This window comes from Sebastes fasciatus, chromosome 22, assembly GCF_043250625.1.
Source record: "Sebastes fasciatus isolate fSebFas1 chromosome 22, fSebFas1.pri, whole genome shotgun sequence".
Taxonomy (NCBI): domain Eukaryota; kingdom Metazoa; phylum Chordata; class Actinopteri; order Perciformes; family Sebastidae; genus Sebastes; species Sebastes fasciatus.
The window spans coordinates 8,353,272-8,371,095 of record NC_133816.1 but is presented as its reverse complement, the minus strand read 5'-3'; the positions used below and the strand labels follow the sequence as shown (position 1 = coordinate 8,371,095).

The 17,824-nt window shown below is 37.9% G+C and overlaps 1 protein-coding gene and 1 long non-coding RNA gene across 3 annotated transcripts; one reads left to right on the top strand and one right to left on the bottom strand.

The window, feature by feature from the left end:
• Positions 1-2,021: 2,021 nt before the first annotated feature.
• LOC141760488 (uncharacterized) lies at positions 2,022-6,260 on the bottom strand. The gene is made up of 3 exons (XR_012592382.1): positions 6,215-6,260; positions 4,468-4,537; positions 2,022-3,175 (listed from the first exon to the last, which is right to left on the bottom strand). It is a non-coding gene; the product is annotated as an uncharacterized LOC141760488 (long non-coding RNA).
• A 3,062-nt stretch (positions 6,261-9,322) lies between these two features.
• LOC141760514 (uncharacterized) lies at positions 9,323-17,824 on the top strand. 2 transcript variants are annotated; one of them, XM_074623375.1, is made up of 11 exons: positions 9,323-9,910; positions 10,972-11,000; positions 11,104-11,235; positions 11,356-11,392; positions 11,504-11,590; positions 11,727-11,873; positions 13,195-13,245; positions 13,327-13,405; positions 13,536-13,650; positions 13,817-13,916; positions 16,005-17,824. In XM_074623375.1, the coding sequence occupies exons 1-11, from the start codon at positions 9,639-9,641 to the stop codon at positions 16,843-16,845; spliced, it is 1,890 nt and encodes a 629-aa protein (XP_074479476.1). In that variant the 5' UTR covers positions 9,323-9,638; the 3' UTR covers positions 16,846-17,824. The 2 variants fall into 2 exon arrangements, with proteins under 2 accessions (XP_074479476.1, XP_074479475.1); XM_074623374.1 differs by having other exon boundaries at positions 11,715-11,873.

Here is a 17,824-nt window from a genome sequence, read left to right as displayed (position 1 = left end):
GGTGTTGTTAATGATTCTGTTATGAGTGGAATAAATGGTGTTGGTGTTGTTGTGGACACTTTTTCCACAGATCCTCTGGTTTGTGTTATCAATGTCGATGCCACAGAGGGTGTAGCTGCTGTTCCTGTAGTCACTGATCCACTTTGTGTTGATGTACTTTGACTTGCAGTTGATTCAGTAGTTTGTCTTGTAGCTGTGGGTTGTTCTGTTGTTAATGATGGTGATGTTGATGTTTGTGAAGCCACTGGATTGGTTGTTATAGATGGCACAGCTCCTGCTGAAGTTGCCGATTGTATGTTTACAACTGTAGTTTGTGTTGGACTTTGTGTTGATGAAACTACGGATGCTGTACTTTGTGTTGGTGTTGTTGATGAATCTATTGTGAGAGGAATAGATCGTGTTGTTGTTGTTGTGGACACTGTTTCCACAGATCCTCCTGTTTGTGTTATCAATTTTGTTGCCACAGAGGTTGTAGCTGGTGTTGCTGTAGACATTGATCCACCTTGCATTGATGTACTTTGAATTGCAGTTGATTCAGTAGTTTGTCTTGTAGCTGTGGGTTGTTCTGTTGTTAATGATGCTGATGTTGATGTTTGTGAAGCCACTGGATTGGTTGTTATAGATGGCACAGATCCTGCTGAAGTTGCCGATTGTGTGTTTACAACTGTAGTTTGTGTTGGACTTTGTGGTGATAAAACAACGGATGCTGTACTTTGTGTTGGTGTTGTTGATGAATCTTTTGTGAGAGGAATAGATTGTGTTTGTCTTGTTGTGGAAACTGTTTCCACAGATCCTCTGGTTTGTGTTATCAATGTCGTTGCCACAGAGGGTGTAGCTGGTGTTCCTTTAGTCACTGATCCACTTTGCGTTGATGCACTTTGAATTGCAGTTGATTCAGTAGTTTGTCTTGTAGCTGTGGATTGTTCTGTTGTTAATGATGCTGACGTTGATGTTTGTGAAGCCACTGGATTGGTTGTTATAGATGGCACAGCTCCTGCTGAAGTTGCTGATTGTGTGGTTACAACTGTAGTTTGTGTTGGACTTTGTGGTGATAAAACAACGGATGCTGTACTTTGTGTTGGTGTTGTTGATGATTCTGTTGTGAGTGGAATAGATGGTGTTGGTGTTGTTGTGGACACTGTTTCCACAGATCCTCTGGTTTGTGTTATTAATATTGTTGCCACAGAGGGTGTAGCTGGTGTTTCTGTATTCACTGATAAACTTTGCGTTGATGTACTTTGAATTGCAGTTGATTCACGTGTTTGTCTTGTAGTTGTGTGTTGTTCTGTTGTCAACGATGTTGATGTTTGTGAAGCCAATGGTTTGGTTCTGTTAGATAGCGCAGCTCCTGCTGAAGTTGCAGATTGTGTGGTTACAACTGTGGTTTGTGCTGGACTTTGTGGTGATGAAACAACGGATGCTGTACTTTGTGTTGGTGTTGTTGATGAATCTATTGTGAGAGGAATAGATTTTGTTGATGTTTTTGTGGAAACTGTTTCCACAGATCCTCTGGTTTGTGTTATAAATGTCGTCGCCACAGAGGGTGTAGATGGTGTTCCTGCAGTCACTGATCCACTTTGCGTTGATGTACTTTGACTTGCAGTTGATTCAGTAGTTTGTCTTGTAGCTGTTGGTATTTCTGCTGTTAATGATGCTGATGTTGATGTTTGTGAAGTCATTGATTTGGTTGTTACAGATAGCACATTTTCTGCTGAATTTGCTGATTGTGTAGATACATGACTTTTGGTTGATTTTGGTGTTGATTGATTCACAATTGGTGAACTTTTTTTCGGTGATTCTTTTGTTACAGGAGATGTACTTTTTGGTGGAGTTGCTGATTGTGGTGAATTGGTTGTAGATTTGTCATCATGGGTTGATCTTGTGGATGTTGTTGCCTGTGTTTCATGAGTTTTTGACTCTTTTGTAAATTCCATGCTTTGTGTTGGTGTTGTGTTGTCAATTTTTGGGACATCTGTTTTTTTTTGTTGATCTGTTGGTTTATCATTTGGGTTTTCTGTTGCTGTTTTTTTGTTAAATTCTTTTTCTATGGGTGGTGTTTCTTTAGGTGACTGTGTTAAGTCACCTTTTTTTGCATCAGAGGCCTTAGGTGGTGTTGAGGTTTTAGAGGATTCTTTCTCTTTAGCTGCCATTTTTTTTTCTGTTTCAGTTGATGGTGCTTCAGATACCATTGTTATCGAGGGAGTTCCTTGTTTTGGAGCTGACATTACATTCATTATAGATAAATTATTTTCATTTGTTGCAGCGGTTGATCCGGGAACTGCAAATTTTGAATTCCGAGTTTCAATGGGTTCTGTGGCTTGTTTCTTCGTTGTTTGAGGGGATTCTGAATTCCGCCCTTGTAGTATTGTTTTGAGGTTGTTGGTTGGCTGTTTTTTGGCTGTACTTTTGGCTTCCTTCGTAGTTGTGGATGCAGAAGTTACTTCTGTTGTAGATGGGCTCAAAGTTAAATGCGTGGCTTGGAAGTTAATCAAATCTGATGATTTTAGTGATGTCACCGTCTGCGATATTTTCTCAGATTTGTCTGACGCTAAATTTGGCTTCACTGTCTTTGTTTTGTCTTGGAATTTGCGTGTAGATGTTAACTTAGGATCAGTTTGTGATAACTGTGGAATGCTGGTTGGCATGTTGCGATCTGTGACGTCTGACATCTTAGGTGTGGCTGCCATAGCATTCGCAAATATGTTTGTGAGTGTGTTAACAATGTGTGTATTTTCCAGGGTTGTAGATGTGGGGGTTTTACGCACTGATGCTGAAGGGGTATCACTGGATACCCCTGTATCCTTCCCATTTGAATTAGGTGAAGGTGAGCCAAACTCTGGCATTTTCAGAGCTTTGCTGGAATGAGCTGTAGTCGAGGCTGAAAGAGTTTGTGTGGAGTCAGTATGAATCTGTGTTGCAGTTCCTGCTGAGGAAGCGTCAGACCCATCTCCATCCATAGGAGAATTGCTAAGGTTTACCACTGATGGTTCCGAAGCTGGTTGGCTTGTAGTTATATCAGATGACGGACCGGCTTGGGCAAGCAAATCTGTCTTGTTGAATTCCTGAGGTCTTGAAAGTGTACTGACCTTGTTTACTGTAGTAGTCAAAGCATTTGTTGAGTTAATTAGGGGAACCTCAGTAGAGGCTGTGGCCCAGAAGTGAGCTGGGCAGAGAGCTGTGTGAGAGGAAAAAGCAGAAGGTTTCATATCAATTAATTATATCTTTATGTCATAAACAATAGCAGCAACTAACTAACTAACTTTTGCTGAGAAATCAGTATATAGGCCTATCTCCTTAGTGTTTGTTTTGACTTTTGAACTTATTTGGTACATTTAAATTCAGTTCACTAAGTCTGGACCCATGATAGAGAGACTACTAACGCTAGTCAGACAATCCTCCTTTGTGTAATGCAGGATGGACATAGCACCATCGGCGGTACTGAGGGTGCTGCAGCACCCCCTGTTTTTTTCTCTAGGCCTGTTGTTTAACTGCAATGGAAAAAATATATATATATATTATTAGAATATTTTTCATACTGTCTCATATGAACCTCCGAGGGGTGAGTGCACATCGGTAGATTGTCGCTCGTCTCCTGTATGAAATGACTGTATCCTCACTGTCCTTCATTGTTATAAACTATAGTAACCTGGTGATTGGTCATCCATACACTGCCTCATTCCCTATTCCTCTCCTCAGTTCTCATGCATTAGCTCTGTGTAGTTGCTGTGGCTGCTTTGACATACAATAGGCCTGTGTTGTTGTTCAAGTTTGCTTTTCTAAAATCAGGGTTTTCCTTGCAATTACAGCGTGTTTTTTGCGCTGCGTAAAAACAATGTGGAGAGCATCCGGACAAGCCGACACACGGGACAGCACAGGGGAGGTGAGGGGGATGAGAACGAGGGTGCTGTAATTTATCAGTAATATAAGATAATATCGCCAATGAGAGTGAGTCATCTACCAGTCATTCTGGTAGAATGCCAGGAATGAACTAATGCACAATGTTATACACTGATAAAACCATGTTCCGTTTCCTGAACCTGCTCTTTTGATTTACAGAGCATGATTTTACAGGGCAAATACTGCCATAAGAATTAAATGATCAGGCGAAGGCTGTGATCTGTGTAAATTATACAATAATTATTCAACTATAGAACGTTTTGTCTATAAGCTTTTTGGGCGTTATTTATAGTAATACTTATGGTCCAAAATGGTGTGAAATTGCATAGTTTGAGTCAAAAACCTTCAACTTTTCCTCGGGGGAGGACCCCCAAAGGGGAGATGGATTCAAAGCTTAACAGATGAATGTCACAATATAATCCATGAGAGATTTTCTTTTTGGGTGCCTTTCTTTTCCTTGAATATTGTTTTGACTTCATGGAATCTGGTTAACATGTCTGATGTCCGTTTTGCTATAAATATACAGTTAGTCATGTCATGGAACAATTGATGCATTGTAACCTGACTCACCTGCCAGTAGGCTTAGAAAGAATCTGCAGTTCATGGTGGCAAGTGATGGTTATCCATCAGCAGCAAGCATCTGATAACAAAGCAAGGACAAAAAGCAACACATTCAAGGCATTAGTCTCCTATTATTTTTAGCCAAACATCTTCTACGTACAACAGCATGCTCTACATTTCTTGTATGCGTACAGCCATACCTTTTAGTCTTTGTGTACCCTACTTACGTAATAGGAAAAATGCATGAAATGATGTGTTGTAGATTGCATTCCTCCACTCACTGGTACATACGCATCCCTTTTTTTTTAACGTGAATTCTCAATCAATCCCTACTGGGTACTATTATCCTGTTTTTTTGTTTTTTTAAAAACATTATTCCTGCTTCTATCTCCAGATAGTTATTCTACTTGAAGAAACCAGGGTTAATTTCTCTCTTAAACAAAAAAATACTATCTACAGTAGACTTTAAAGTTTATTTTTCAAACGGGGAAGAGGTTCATTTATAGCAAGCAGAAGCATAAGGTTTGTATTTAAAAACAAATGAATATGGTATGCATGGCAAAAATGACTGGCTATTCTTTATATGACTATATATGACTATGACTAAACACATGACTGTACAAAACTGCACGCCCCAACATCATGCATCAAAATTATTTTTTAGTTCTGGTAGCTTAATATGCATGAATATTAATAATTTCTCACCTCACTTGATCTGCTGACATTTTTGTGCTACAATAACCATGATATTTTATTTTATGTCAGGAGGGAAGTAATACATATAATACAAGGTGCTTCCTATTTCAATACACCCCAATCACCTTAAACTGTTGTGTTAAATTTATGTGTTTCTCAGAATCAATCTACTATATTGTTTTGATTCTGTCTGCTTTTAACTCCAACTACAATGACGAAAATGATATGGAGATTTACTGTATATAGTCATATTACGTAATAGTAATAATAAAGGCCTGCCACATGCTACTAGAAGACTTCACATGGTTCAGAATGCTGCAACTATATAATTCAAACTAAAACTAGAAAATTTGACCATAAAACACCAGTTTTAGCTTCCTTTCAAAGAGTCAAAGGACCGAGGATGTCGTATATTAAGCCGATTGTAAAGCCTCTTATGACAAATTTGTGATTTGTGATATTGGGCTATATAAATAAAAATTAACTTGACTACTGTAAATAATTCTACAATTTATAATTTATTTCTGAAAACCAGATGTCATCCGTCTTTTACGTTGTTTGATGTGAAACAAAGTTTTATGAGCCCTAATTTAGTTGAATCAACAACCAGGTTGAAATGCACCAGTGGGAAATGACCAAACAGGTCATTGGTACTGGAACATTGATACTGTGTAAATGTGCATGAAAAACAGGTGAATAGAAACACATTTAATGTCATTCTTATTTGAAAACAGCCAGACAGGATTGTACCTATGTACATCAACACACAGTGTCATAGGGTGAAATATGTGTCTGGGACCATTGTCACAGCCCCCACCTGTCCGCTCTTTCTTTTTCTTTTGTTCTCTCTCACTCCCACACAACAGTAGAGGTCTTCCACTTCTAGAGCAACACCTCCACATAGAGATTCAAATAGAGAATAAAACCTTTCAAACCCAGGTCTAACTTGTACAACTTGTACACTGCATCCTGAACCGACTCGACCAAGCATACAAAAGAGTTCAAAAGAGTCCAAAGAATCTAATGTTTGGGGTGGTAAAAATCTAAAAATCACACTCACCTTTCAACACCATTGCCATGTTGCATGAATCTTCAGTGTACCGATAAGCGGAAACAAAACTAAAAACATGAGCAATCTAAATTAGTCTCACAAAACCAGTTCTACCTGCTTTGAACACACCTGTCAGTCCACCTCATGACAGTCACAGACAATGGGAAGGAATTTGCATATTGTAAAGCAATGGCTGCAGCTGACCATAAATTAAGTATAAAAGAAGATTTAATTTCTTGTAATAGCCCTCATTAGTCTGATAACTGTTGGATGAGCATGACTTTTGTTTTCATTGGTAAAAATGACAAAACAACAAGAAGGTATTGTTCTGAGGAATCTGTATCCAAAGTAGTTCAGTATACTTGGACACATGTTCTGATTGTAGCTGATAGTCATGAGAAGAAAAGATGCAACTTGTTCAGCAACAATCCATTCAGTTTATTTTGAGACATGGTAGCCATGACAGTGAGCATAAAAAATCCCCTTGAATTGAAGTAACCCTGACACACTAATCAGATTTCATTACGTTGATTCAGAGGCTGATAGCTGAAGACATTTCATGCGGGAGTTGTATTGTGTTGAGTCGATAAGTATAGGAATAACAAACAGAAGTTTTAAGCCAAGTTTTTAAAAAACTGAATACTTTTTCTTTTCTTTTTTTTACCTTGGGAACAGTGAGCTACGACTGAGTATTATGGCCACATTGAGGGGGGGAAAAATCTGAGATTTCGAGAATAAAGTCATGCTATTTCAAGAAAAAAAAAAAAGTCATAATATTACGAGAATAAAGTCATAACTATACGAGAAAAATTGTAATTTCCTCCTCAAAAGAGGCAATATCCCCCAGGTCTGTTTGGTACTTTCTTCGGAATAAACTCAGTTTTTTGCTAAATCTTTTCAAGGTCCTGATACTTCTGATAATGTGGTGCTGATGTGCCAAAAGATAAAGTTATTTGTGAAACCTATACTCAAGTATAACTTCACAAGATACTCCACATTCCTCATTTTCACACTGCTCTATTTCCCCTCTAAAATAACCCGTAAAATTACTACTTTATAATATTATGACTTTATTCTCATAATATTAAGACATTTTTTCTCGTAAACCAATGACTTTATTCTTGTAATATTATGACTTTATTCTCGAAAACTCAGATTTATTTGTTTCCCTCAATGTGGCCCTAATACTCTTAGTCTTAGTGAGCAAACCTATCTGGACCGTTCATATCATAGCAACAGATCATAAATGTAATTTGTCCTTAAACCATTTAGCTCTTAATAATCCAATAAATCAATTCTTCATCACACAGGAAGCCAGTGCAGTTGAGATGAAACGTCATACGACTGGCACAGACCAAAGAACTTCAAATCTCAGCATCTCAATCTGTACCACACCTAACCAAACGACATTGTCATCACTCATGTGTAGACAGTACTTTATCAGTTCATCTATGCAGGAGACATGTCACCAGCAACTGTTGTGACACAGCCACACCTGGAATTTGACTGTCAGTGACCACATGCTACATTGCACAATGTGGGAAAGTTAGTCTTTTTGTTTATATATCATTTATGCGTGCCATATACCACTATATAGACTGCACATGTGTACATATTACATTTATTTATTGATGGACTGTACATACTATGTTCACCCATTCACTCTGTATCTTTTATATCTCTATTTGTTGTTTTTAATTGTATTTCTATACCTGTACCTCTCCTGTGTTTCATTCTGTTTGCTGCTTTGACACCCAAATTTCCCTCCGGGGATTAATAAAGGTTCATCTTATCTTATCTTGTCTTATCTTTATATAATAAGAGAAAAAATATATTAATATAATATATAATAATATATAATATAATAAAATATACATATTTAATTATCTAAGATTGGTTATTTGTGCAATGTCAGAGGCAATAAGACTATATGATTTTTTTTTTTTAAAACGTTAGTAGTCCTAATGGTAGTATCTAATAAAGATAATAATGCACATAGTGCACTTTCATAGACTAAACTTCTGGAGTTACCCTGCACTATACTCATTTTTAACAGTCTCTTCTGCACTTTATTCACTTTTTTTAATAGTCGTGTATCACAGCTGTTACCCTGCACTATATTCACTTTTAACAGTTTTTCTTCATCTCCTTGTATTTTTATATTTGGTATCTTTTTTTGTACTTTGCACTACTAACTTTTTTACTGCCTTTTTACTAACATGTTTTTCCACTATGGAACTGTGATGCTGGAAACTTGAATTTCCCTCGGGATCAATAAAGTTACTATCTATCTATCTATCTATCAAATTTTCCTCCGGGGATTAATAAAGGTTCATCTTATCTTATCTTGTCTTATCTTTATATAATAAAAGAAAATATATTTTTGTAGGATTTAATTATCTTAGATTGGTTATTTGTGTAATGTCAGAGGCCATAAGGCTATACGATTTTTTCAATTTTCTTTTTAAACGTTAGTAGTCCTAATGGTAGTATCTAATTACTTTAATATTTGTTTATTTGTTTTGCACAATTTAAGACTATACAACATAACAAAAAAATAAATGAATAATATACAGTGCAGGAAGAGGCAAAAAACCCACTGGGCTTATCTGAAGCCTCCACCTAGAGACAAGATTAATATAAAGAAATAATATGACTACATAATAGCGATAACAAACAATTAACAATTAGGACAAGATATATATAATAACAACAACAACAATACAGTAAATATACAAAAAAAGACGTGTGTGTGTGTGTGTGTGTGTGTGTGTGTGTGTGTGTGTGTGTGTGTGTGTGTGTGTGTGTGTGTGTGTGTGTTGACTTCTGGGCAATCATTACCAAACAACATTGTGAGTGGGAAAAAATAAAAAACATAAAAACAGATACGTTGACAACAAAATCATATAATAAAAGAAGCACTAATTCATAATATTTAATTATTCATAGGACCAAAGTAACTGAGATGTATTCATATTTTAACGGATTTAGCACAATTGCATGAATTTAACTGCATAAGTGTTTTAAATCATGACTACATTTCCCATAATCCCCCTTTTTCAATTAGTATGGAAGCCCTGTGAGTCCAAACATAATGCACTCGTATATCCGCGCTGCTGCTGCTGCTGCTCTTAAAGGAGACGCATCCCAAAACAGGCCTGTTCTCGGTTACAGAAATACGAGGTTTGCTATAGCTTTAAGAAGTAAATAATCATGCATGTTTGTAAGATTATATTCATCGTACAACGTAGTTTAATTTTAATTAATAAGATAGTTAATTAAATGCATGCATAGTGACTTATTTACTCTTGACTGAGCTACTTGGTCCCAACGCAGGGCCTGCAACGTTAACGTGGTCTTACATGTTTATATGTGCATAAATAACTAATGACAAAGGTCTGTAAAGGGTCATAATAGATAGATAAAGGGCAGCATGGAATCGGAGGAAAACGAGGTTGCAGGTTCTCCTCCTACGACTGAGATAACAGAGGCCGCCAAACCATCCCCGGACTCCACTGAAGCGTCCAGCCGGAGAAAAGGAAGCAGAAGGCGGTTGCAGACAGCCGCGGACTCCGGTCGTGTTCTGCGAGCCAGAGGAAGAGCTGGAGCTGGAGCCTGCATTCAGGAGACCAAGAATGCCACTTGTATGCAAAAACCTACCAGTGTGCACCGTGGACGTGGGAGACCATGCTCCAAAAACACACAGTAAGTCAACTACTTTGCTGTGCACACTAGTGTTGCAACAAGCTGACTAACTACATCACTCACTCACAGGCTTTAGGAGTAGTAGTGAGGCTGCACTGCAAGGATGCTTGGGGCTGTGATTGTAGGAAGTGTGTGCTATGGGGTTTCTTAAAGACATACCGTAGGTTTACCACATATTGAAACCAAAACAAATAAGTTGCATGCTTGTGATGTCCTGTCTGTACTTTTGTTCTCCTTCTTGTTCATTTTCAAAGACCAGTAGAGTTAAAGCTGCAGTAACTTTGAGCAAATATGATAAAGGTTTTATAAAACTGTCCTTATATCCTGACAGTAGTGCTTGAGACAGATCATCTTTGGAAAAAAAAAATCATGTTCCTCTGCCTCCTCCTAGTGCTTAAAAAAAAAAGTGTCCCTCTGGCATGAACTTAGATAGATAGATAGATAGATAGATAGATAGATAGATAGTAACTTTATTGATCTCGAGGGAAATTCAAGTTTCCAGCATCACAGTTCCATAGTGCAAAAATATGTTAGTAAAAAGGCAGTAAAAAAGTTAGTAGTGCAAAGTACAAAAAAATATACCAGATATAAAAATACAAGGAGATGAGGAAAACTTTTAAAACTGAATATAGTGCAGGGTAACAGCTGTGATACAGGGCTATTAAAAAAGTGAATATAGTGCAGAAGAGACTGTTAAAAATGAGTATAGTGTTGAATATGAATAATGTTGTGGGATTATTTCTTATTTCACAGGCTATTTGGGGATTTATATGTTATACATTACATACATATATATATAAAAAAAAAAAGCAAACTTTTTAATTTTACAGCTAAACAGTACACTGAAAGAGGAGGACACAGAGAAACATGACTTTTTCACAGATTATCTGTCTCATGCTCTACTGTCAGGATGTAGTGACAGTTTTATAAAAAATCCCTTTTTATCATATTTGCTTAAAGTTACTGTCTGCAGCTTTAAAGCACACTGTATATTTTCCACGATATACTACAGATTTATTTTGATTTGCACCTGGCTGTCATGTACTGTCTCTCTCACACAGACCTGCGATAAAGAAATCCACTGCCAAAGGTAAAAAGACACATACTTAAGTCCTTTTCATCTACAAGCAGGAATTTTGCTCTTGTAATTTATTACATCTGTCACTAACACCTGGGCACTCTGACTTCCTCAGCATCCAAACACACTCTTGGACCAAAGCTGTCCAAATCTAGAGAAGGCAAAGGCAGACCTCCAACCCGAGCCTCTCGCACCACACCAGCAACAGCATGCAAGCCTGAAGCAGAGACAGAGAATTCATCATGTAGTAAGACAGTCCAGACAAGTCCACTTGCATTCTTTTCACTACATACTGTGTATGCCATGACGACTAGACTACAAACAACGGCAGTCATCTGAAACTGAAATAACATTTCTGTTTTTTCAGGAGAGGAAACAGGTTCTTTGAAAGGAAGCATTGACAAGTGAGTGGTTTACAACTTATTGAATGAGCAGCAGAGAAAATGTTTGATTTCATGTTTGATTTGCCGATGTAAATTTAATTGTGGCCAGTGTGGTGTTGATGTCTATATTAGCGTTGCAGATCCAGATGCAGCTCTCAACGAGGACCCTGCGTTCAGAGATGACCCGAATGACCTCATCTATAAACCCGAGACAAAGACGTATGCTGACTCACTGCCTTTCCGTAATGAGTATCAGTCATGATTGCTACTTTATATGACGACTTCTAACATGGTGAATGTCAAAGTGTTAGTTTCAATAGTGAATTGAGCTTTATTTCCTTAGGGAAAAATCAAGGCGGCGAACAACGTTAAAACAAAAGGATGTCAAGAAAGAGGAGTCAGAAAAGGAGGAGGAGGAAGACGACATTAAAAAGGAAGAATCAACCGAGATTGTTGTGCAGAGTGAAGATGGAGTGGGCAATAACACAGAGCCACCCAGGAAGTAAGCAAAATATGGGTTGATGATTAGTTAAAGGTTTTGCTTATAACGGTATAGTCACACCAAACTTATCCAGGGCCAACATTAAAGCCCAGAGCTAGGGCTGTCAATCAAATATTTAATCGCATGATTGTCCATGATTCATCGCAAATTAATCACACTTTTTATCTGTTCAAAATGTACCTTAAAGGGAGATTTGTCAAGTATTTAATACTCTTATCAACATGGGAGTTGGCAAATTTGCTTGCTTTATGCATATGTATGTATATATTTATTATTGGGAATCAATTAACAACACAAAACAATGATAACTACAAGTGCACTCGGAGAGCGCAGACCTCCGCCAAGAAAACCCTCACAGGTACTTCATTTAGCATAAAAAAAATGCTCAAATCATAACATGGCAAACTGAAGCCCAACAGGCAACAACAGCTGTCAGTGTGTCAGTGTGCTGACTTGACTATGACTTGCCCCAAACTGCATGTGATTATCATAAAGTGGGCATGTCTGTAAAGGGGAGACTCGTGGGTACCCATAGAACCCATTTTCATTCACATATCTTGAGGTCAGAGATCAAGGGACCACTTTGAAAATAGCCATGTCAGTTTGTCCTCGCCAAAATGTAGCGTAACTTTGGAGCGTTATTCAGCCTCCTTCGCAACAAGCTAGTATGAGATGATACCAATGGATTCCGTAGGTTTTCTAGTTGCATATGTTACCAGTGTCTTCACTCTAGCTTTAAAACTGAGCCCTCTAAGGCCTCCGAAAGATCGATTGCATTAATGCGTTAAGGAAATTAGTGGCGTTAAAATAATTTGCCTTAACGCATTATTGGGTAAACTTTGACAGGCCTACCCAGAACACACCTTTTTTTCAAGTCATGAGGAACAGGAAGTTGGACAGTATTCAAGCTGTCATACAAAAAAATGCAGGCGGTACAACTAATGCACAAGATAACGATGCATGTTACCGCCTGGCGGAGCAGTCAAAACAACTTTTTGTAGTTGTTGCCAAACAGGAAGCTCAACAAATATTACAGTTGCACACTGTACTTATTGATTGTCGAAAATATGCTGAGCTGCTCACGCCAGTCTGACTAATCTGATCTTGCACAACATAAAATATGTTTGCTATTGTGAATGTCATTTTTGTTGATACAAGTATTGTTTTGTAATTGAATCATAGCAACCTAAATGCAATTTAAAATCAAATCGTGCAGTACCTGATGAAGATTTCTGACTTTAAATAGACAATTGGAAGTTTGGGAAGAAGGGTTAAAGTATTTAGCGACATTTAACATTTTTGCAATCTGTTTTCGTTTTAGGAGAGGTAGACAACAAAAAGATAACAAAGTCCCTCGGCTGCCAAAACAAAGGTAACAGTCTTAGTTGCATTATTCACTGTAGATGACTTGCACCATTTGGATTCATATTCATATCCATTTTTGTGTTCATAGGAAAAAGCCCCCAGTGCAGTACGTCCGCTGTGAAATCGAGGGCTGTGGTACTGTCTTGGCCCACCCACGCTACCTACAGGTTTGCCAAACTGTCAACTGTAACCATGACAGCCCCAAACTGTCTTTTAATTTGGCTTTGTACAATAGCAACAATGTTAGTTTGGTTGGATGTGTTTACTGTAATATTTTCTCTACCCTCATAATTTCAGCACCATATCAAATACCAGCACTTGCTTAAAAAGAAGTACGTGTGTGATCACCCCTCGTGTGGGCGCTTGTTTCGTCTGCAGAAGCAGCTGTTGCGCCACGCCAAACACCATACAGGTGATGTTTATTTACACGCTGTTACCACTGGCAACGTACCTTATGTTTATTAGATTATGAAAATCATTTCTGAGCTGCTCGACATGCCATGGCGGTAAATCAAAACACTTGACTTTGTTTATCCTATCATATAGTTTATTTATTCTGCTTGTCATCTGTCTTTCAGATCAGAGGGACTACATCTGTGAGTTTTGTGCGCGTGCCTTCAAGAGCTCCCATAACCTGGCTGTGCACAGGATGATTCACACAGGAGAGAAGCCAATACAGTGAGTAGCAATGACACTTTGCAGCCTCATGTCACAATGTTGAATGTGTGGACAAGGAAGAAGTTTAAGTCTGGCTTGTGTCCATTATTACAAGGAAGAAAGCACATTTCTTTCAGTTCCGTCTCATTTATGTTGAAAAGATCCATTCAAAATAACCCCATAATTAGGGATGGGACGACACAGCTATCTCCCGATTCAATACTATCATGATATTTGGATGCTGATTCGATATGTATTACAATTTTACACAATTTATTGCATTTTCTGTTAACTTTTTTTAACACTAGACCATGGGAAAAAGATGAATCATACACTTCTGGAGACTTTTACTTCGGAAAACAGCTAAATTGATACAGTAAAAATGTCCTAAAGTAAAATATATCCGTCATTGTCAGGAATTATTTATAAAAAAATTACAGCAATCCAAAAAACAAAGAATAAAGACATTTCCCTCACAAATTAGTGGTATTTTCTTTTTAATTTATAAGGGACATGTGGTGAATGTAGTCAATCAATCTTATTTCAATATATGTATTTTTTATAAACAGCTCCCTTTGTTAACACCTTATTTTGAAAATCTGACGTAGTCGCGCATGTATACTTCTGATAACTTCGCCAAGTCCGTCAATAGCTCTCCCCTTCTTTAAATTGTGAGGATGCAGGTCGTATCGATGCGGACCCTCCAACGTTTTCTACCTTCTAGTTTCGGCTAGCTGCTGCCGGCTGCGGTTTGTTTTGTTTGACGGATACGGAACGGATATGACGTCGTGTTACTCATACTACAACAATAAAAGCGGTAACTTCCTTCTACCTTTGTATTTGCTTCAAATGAAGCAAATATATCGATTCTGGCATTAAAGAATCGATTTCAAAATCGTTAAAAAAAAAAAGGGCGATATATGGGTGAATGCATTTTTTTTTCCACCCCTACCCATAATACATATTATCTTTAATATCTTCCTTTAATGTTAACTACAAGCATTTTTAGTGCCCTCTTGCTTTCATGAAGAAATTCAGTTTTTATTTTTTTATTTTTTATTTGTTTGATTGTTTGTAAAAGACTAAATAAAAAAACACTGACGGTTTCAGAAAATAAAAGATAAACACCTCAAACTTTGAACTCATTGTTAGGTATTGAAGCGCTTCCTGTTCCAGCCCTATTTATCCCAGCTGAGTGGAGCTCCGTTACTTGAATTGTGTTCACTTCACAGAATTAACAATATAATACATACAGTTTATACTGTATAATAGTGTATCTGGGTATGAATTAAGCAATTAATTTTTTTTATAACAATAACATGAAACCAATATATTAATATCATTGGGATAGCAGTTTTTTTCTGCATCAGTCAGTCATTTCATTATGTGATGCAATATTGTTGATTTCTGTACTTGTCACTCAAACTAATAAAAAATAAAATCACAGAAATTACAGCATTAATAATATGAGTAAACTATATTAATTTCATTGTTTGTTAACAGTAAAATAACTATTAACTAAATTTAATTTAACTAACAATTTACCATTTATAAATGATGGTTATAATAAAGTGTTACCATTTTGATATTGTTACAATATAGTTTACTTCTACTGCATTTATCTGACAGCTATAGTCACAAGTTACTTTGCAGGTAAAAATCTATTATGAGTATATAAAATAGATCGATATACAGTAAATTAAAGCACTCAAACAGCTAGCATCAGCTCCATGTCTGCAATACAGCATTATTGATAATTACAATATTGAAATGCTTCATATTAATGTATTAGTAATAATAATGAAGCAGTAGTATACAGTATAATGATATAACTCTCACTGAGGCTATTTGCCTGCATAGTGAGTACTTTTAAACTTAAATGTACATTTTCATGGTGACACTTTGGTGCTTTTACATAAATAAAATGTTCAATGTAAGACTTTTAATTGTATTTCACACAGTGGTGTTATTTTGTTTACATCTAAATACTTCTTCCACCACTGCTTCTGAGTAAATTGTACTGAAATTGGAGGTTAAGTGTCACAGATGAGACTCGCGCTTCAACTCAGTTCCAACTATAACCTGTTCTTTGTCTCCACCTTGTGGCAGGTGTGAGATCTGCGGCTTCACCTGCCGTCAGAAGGCCTCCTTAAACTGGCACATGAAGAAGCACGATGCCGAAGCCTCCTACCAGTTCTCTTGCTCCATTTGTGGCAAAAGGTTTGAGAAAAAGGACTCCGTTGTTGCCCACAAGGCCAAGAGCCACCCCGAGGTGCTCATAGCTGAGGCCCTAGCAGCTAATGGGGGCACGGTAATAAAAACTCCCATCGTGACCCTAGAGACATATCCTGACCCGGCGCTCATCCAGTCCGACCAACCCTCTGTTAGCAAGGAGACCAAGGAAGTGGTGAACAGCTCGCTCACTCCACTGCAGCAGGTAGTGCTCCCGCTCGCTCCACAGACTCAGATAGATGTATCTCAGGGCCAGTTTCTCCAACTGCCCACGCATCACGTGGTGCAGGTGGCGCACCAGCAGCAAGCCTCCACCTTGCTGCACCTCACCGCCGCTCCTCCGACTCACTTCTCCAGCATCGGCCACCCGCAGCTCATCCAGCTCTCCGCCCTCCCCGCCAGCACCGTCGCATCCATGACCATCGCGGACCCCCAAAGCGCCCTCCTCACCCTGAGCTCCGTCACCGCGCTGGCCTCCGCGGCGTCCCAGCAGGCTGTGCAGTGGGGCAGGGCGAGTCAGGAGGACACGGAGCTGCCTGGGGAGGGCGAGCTGTGGGACAGGGTGGTGGTTGGTGGCGTCCATCAGGACGTAGGGGAAATGATGTGGCAGGGTAACGAGGAGAGGAGGAAGGAAGAGGAGGGGATTGTATGGGAGAGGGAAGGAGGGAGGCCGATTCTGTTACAGTGTGCCGAGGTTCACGGAGATAGTTTAATCTAGATAGAAGGCCACACAGTGATCTGAACGGGAACTTTATGCACAGTAAAGTTTTGATTTTAAGAAAGAAACAAAAGACTGAAGGACCTGTCAAAAGTTGATAAGCTGACATTCTAAATATTTGAAATAATGGACTTTATCTCCACGGAGTGTAACACAGTAGTCATATTAAAAACATAGCTACAGAGAGCTACTTATATCAGGGAGTATAATTCATAATATTATAGATTACGTACACTTTTACTGAATATTTTGTAACTTTTTGGTTTTGTCACCCTTGTGTTTGTATATATGTGTGTATGTTAACCTTTTAGAGGGATTAAAAAGACTGCAAGATGATTGTACATATTGTACAAGAGAGTCACAGATGACATTTATGTCCCTCATGTCCATATGTGAATGGATGAAATAGTTGGTTCAACTCTAGTAGTTATTAAAAATTACAGAACAAATTAACTACAACCAAATGAGGTTCTCGACGTAAAATAATCTTTGTTTTAAGATTACAACAAAAGGCGTATTAAAAAGGGAATTTGATTTTTAGTCTGGACCTTTTAGAGACAAATCTATTATGATAAAGACATAAAATCTATAATCAGTAGTTTTTGAACTCCTTTGAGAAAAGTGAGATCTTTTCTTTCACAGCAGACATTCTGACTGCATCATGTTGAAATGTTTGTGAAAGAAGGCCTATTGCCTCATTTTCTCAATTGCCTTCCTTGTATTCACTCCCCTTTCCAAATTGTACTGCACCATCTGATTTAATTCTTTACAGATTCTTGCTTTAATATTTTTTCACAGTTAAGACTATGCAGGCAGCAGTATGGTGGAAATGTTTTGTCATTTTCTTTTGAAGCAATCTTTAATAATAGAATATACCTCTGTACACTGCCACTACTACTGAGCACTTGTTATCTTATGATCTTAATTTATCAAAAAAACATGTTCAGAATAACTATAATAAACCAATGTGTGTTCTGAA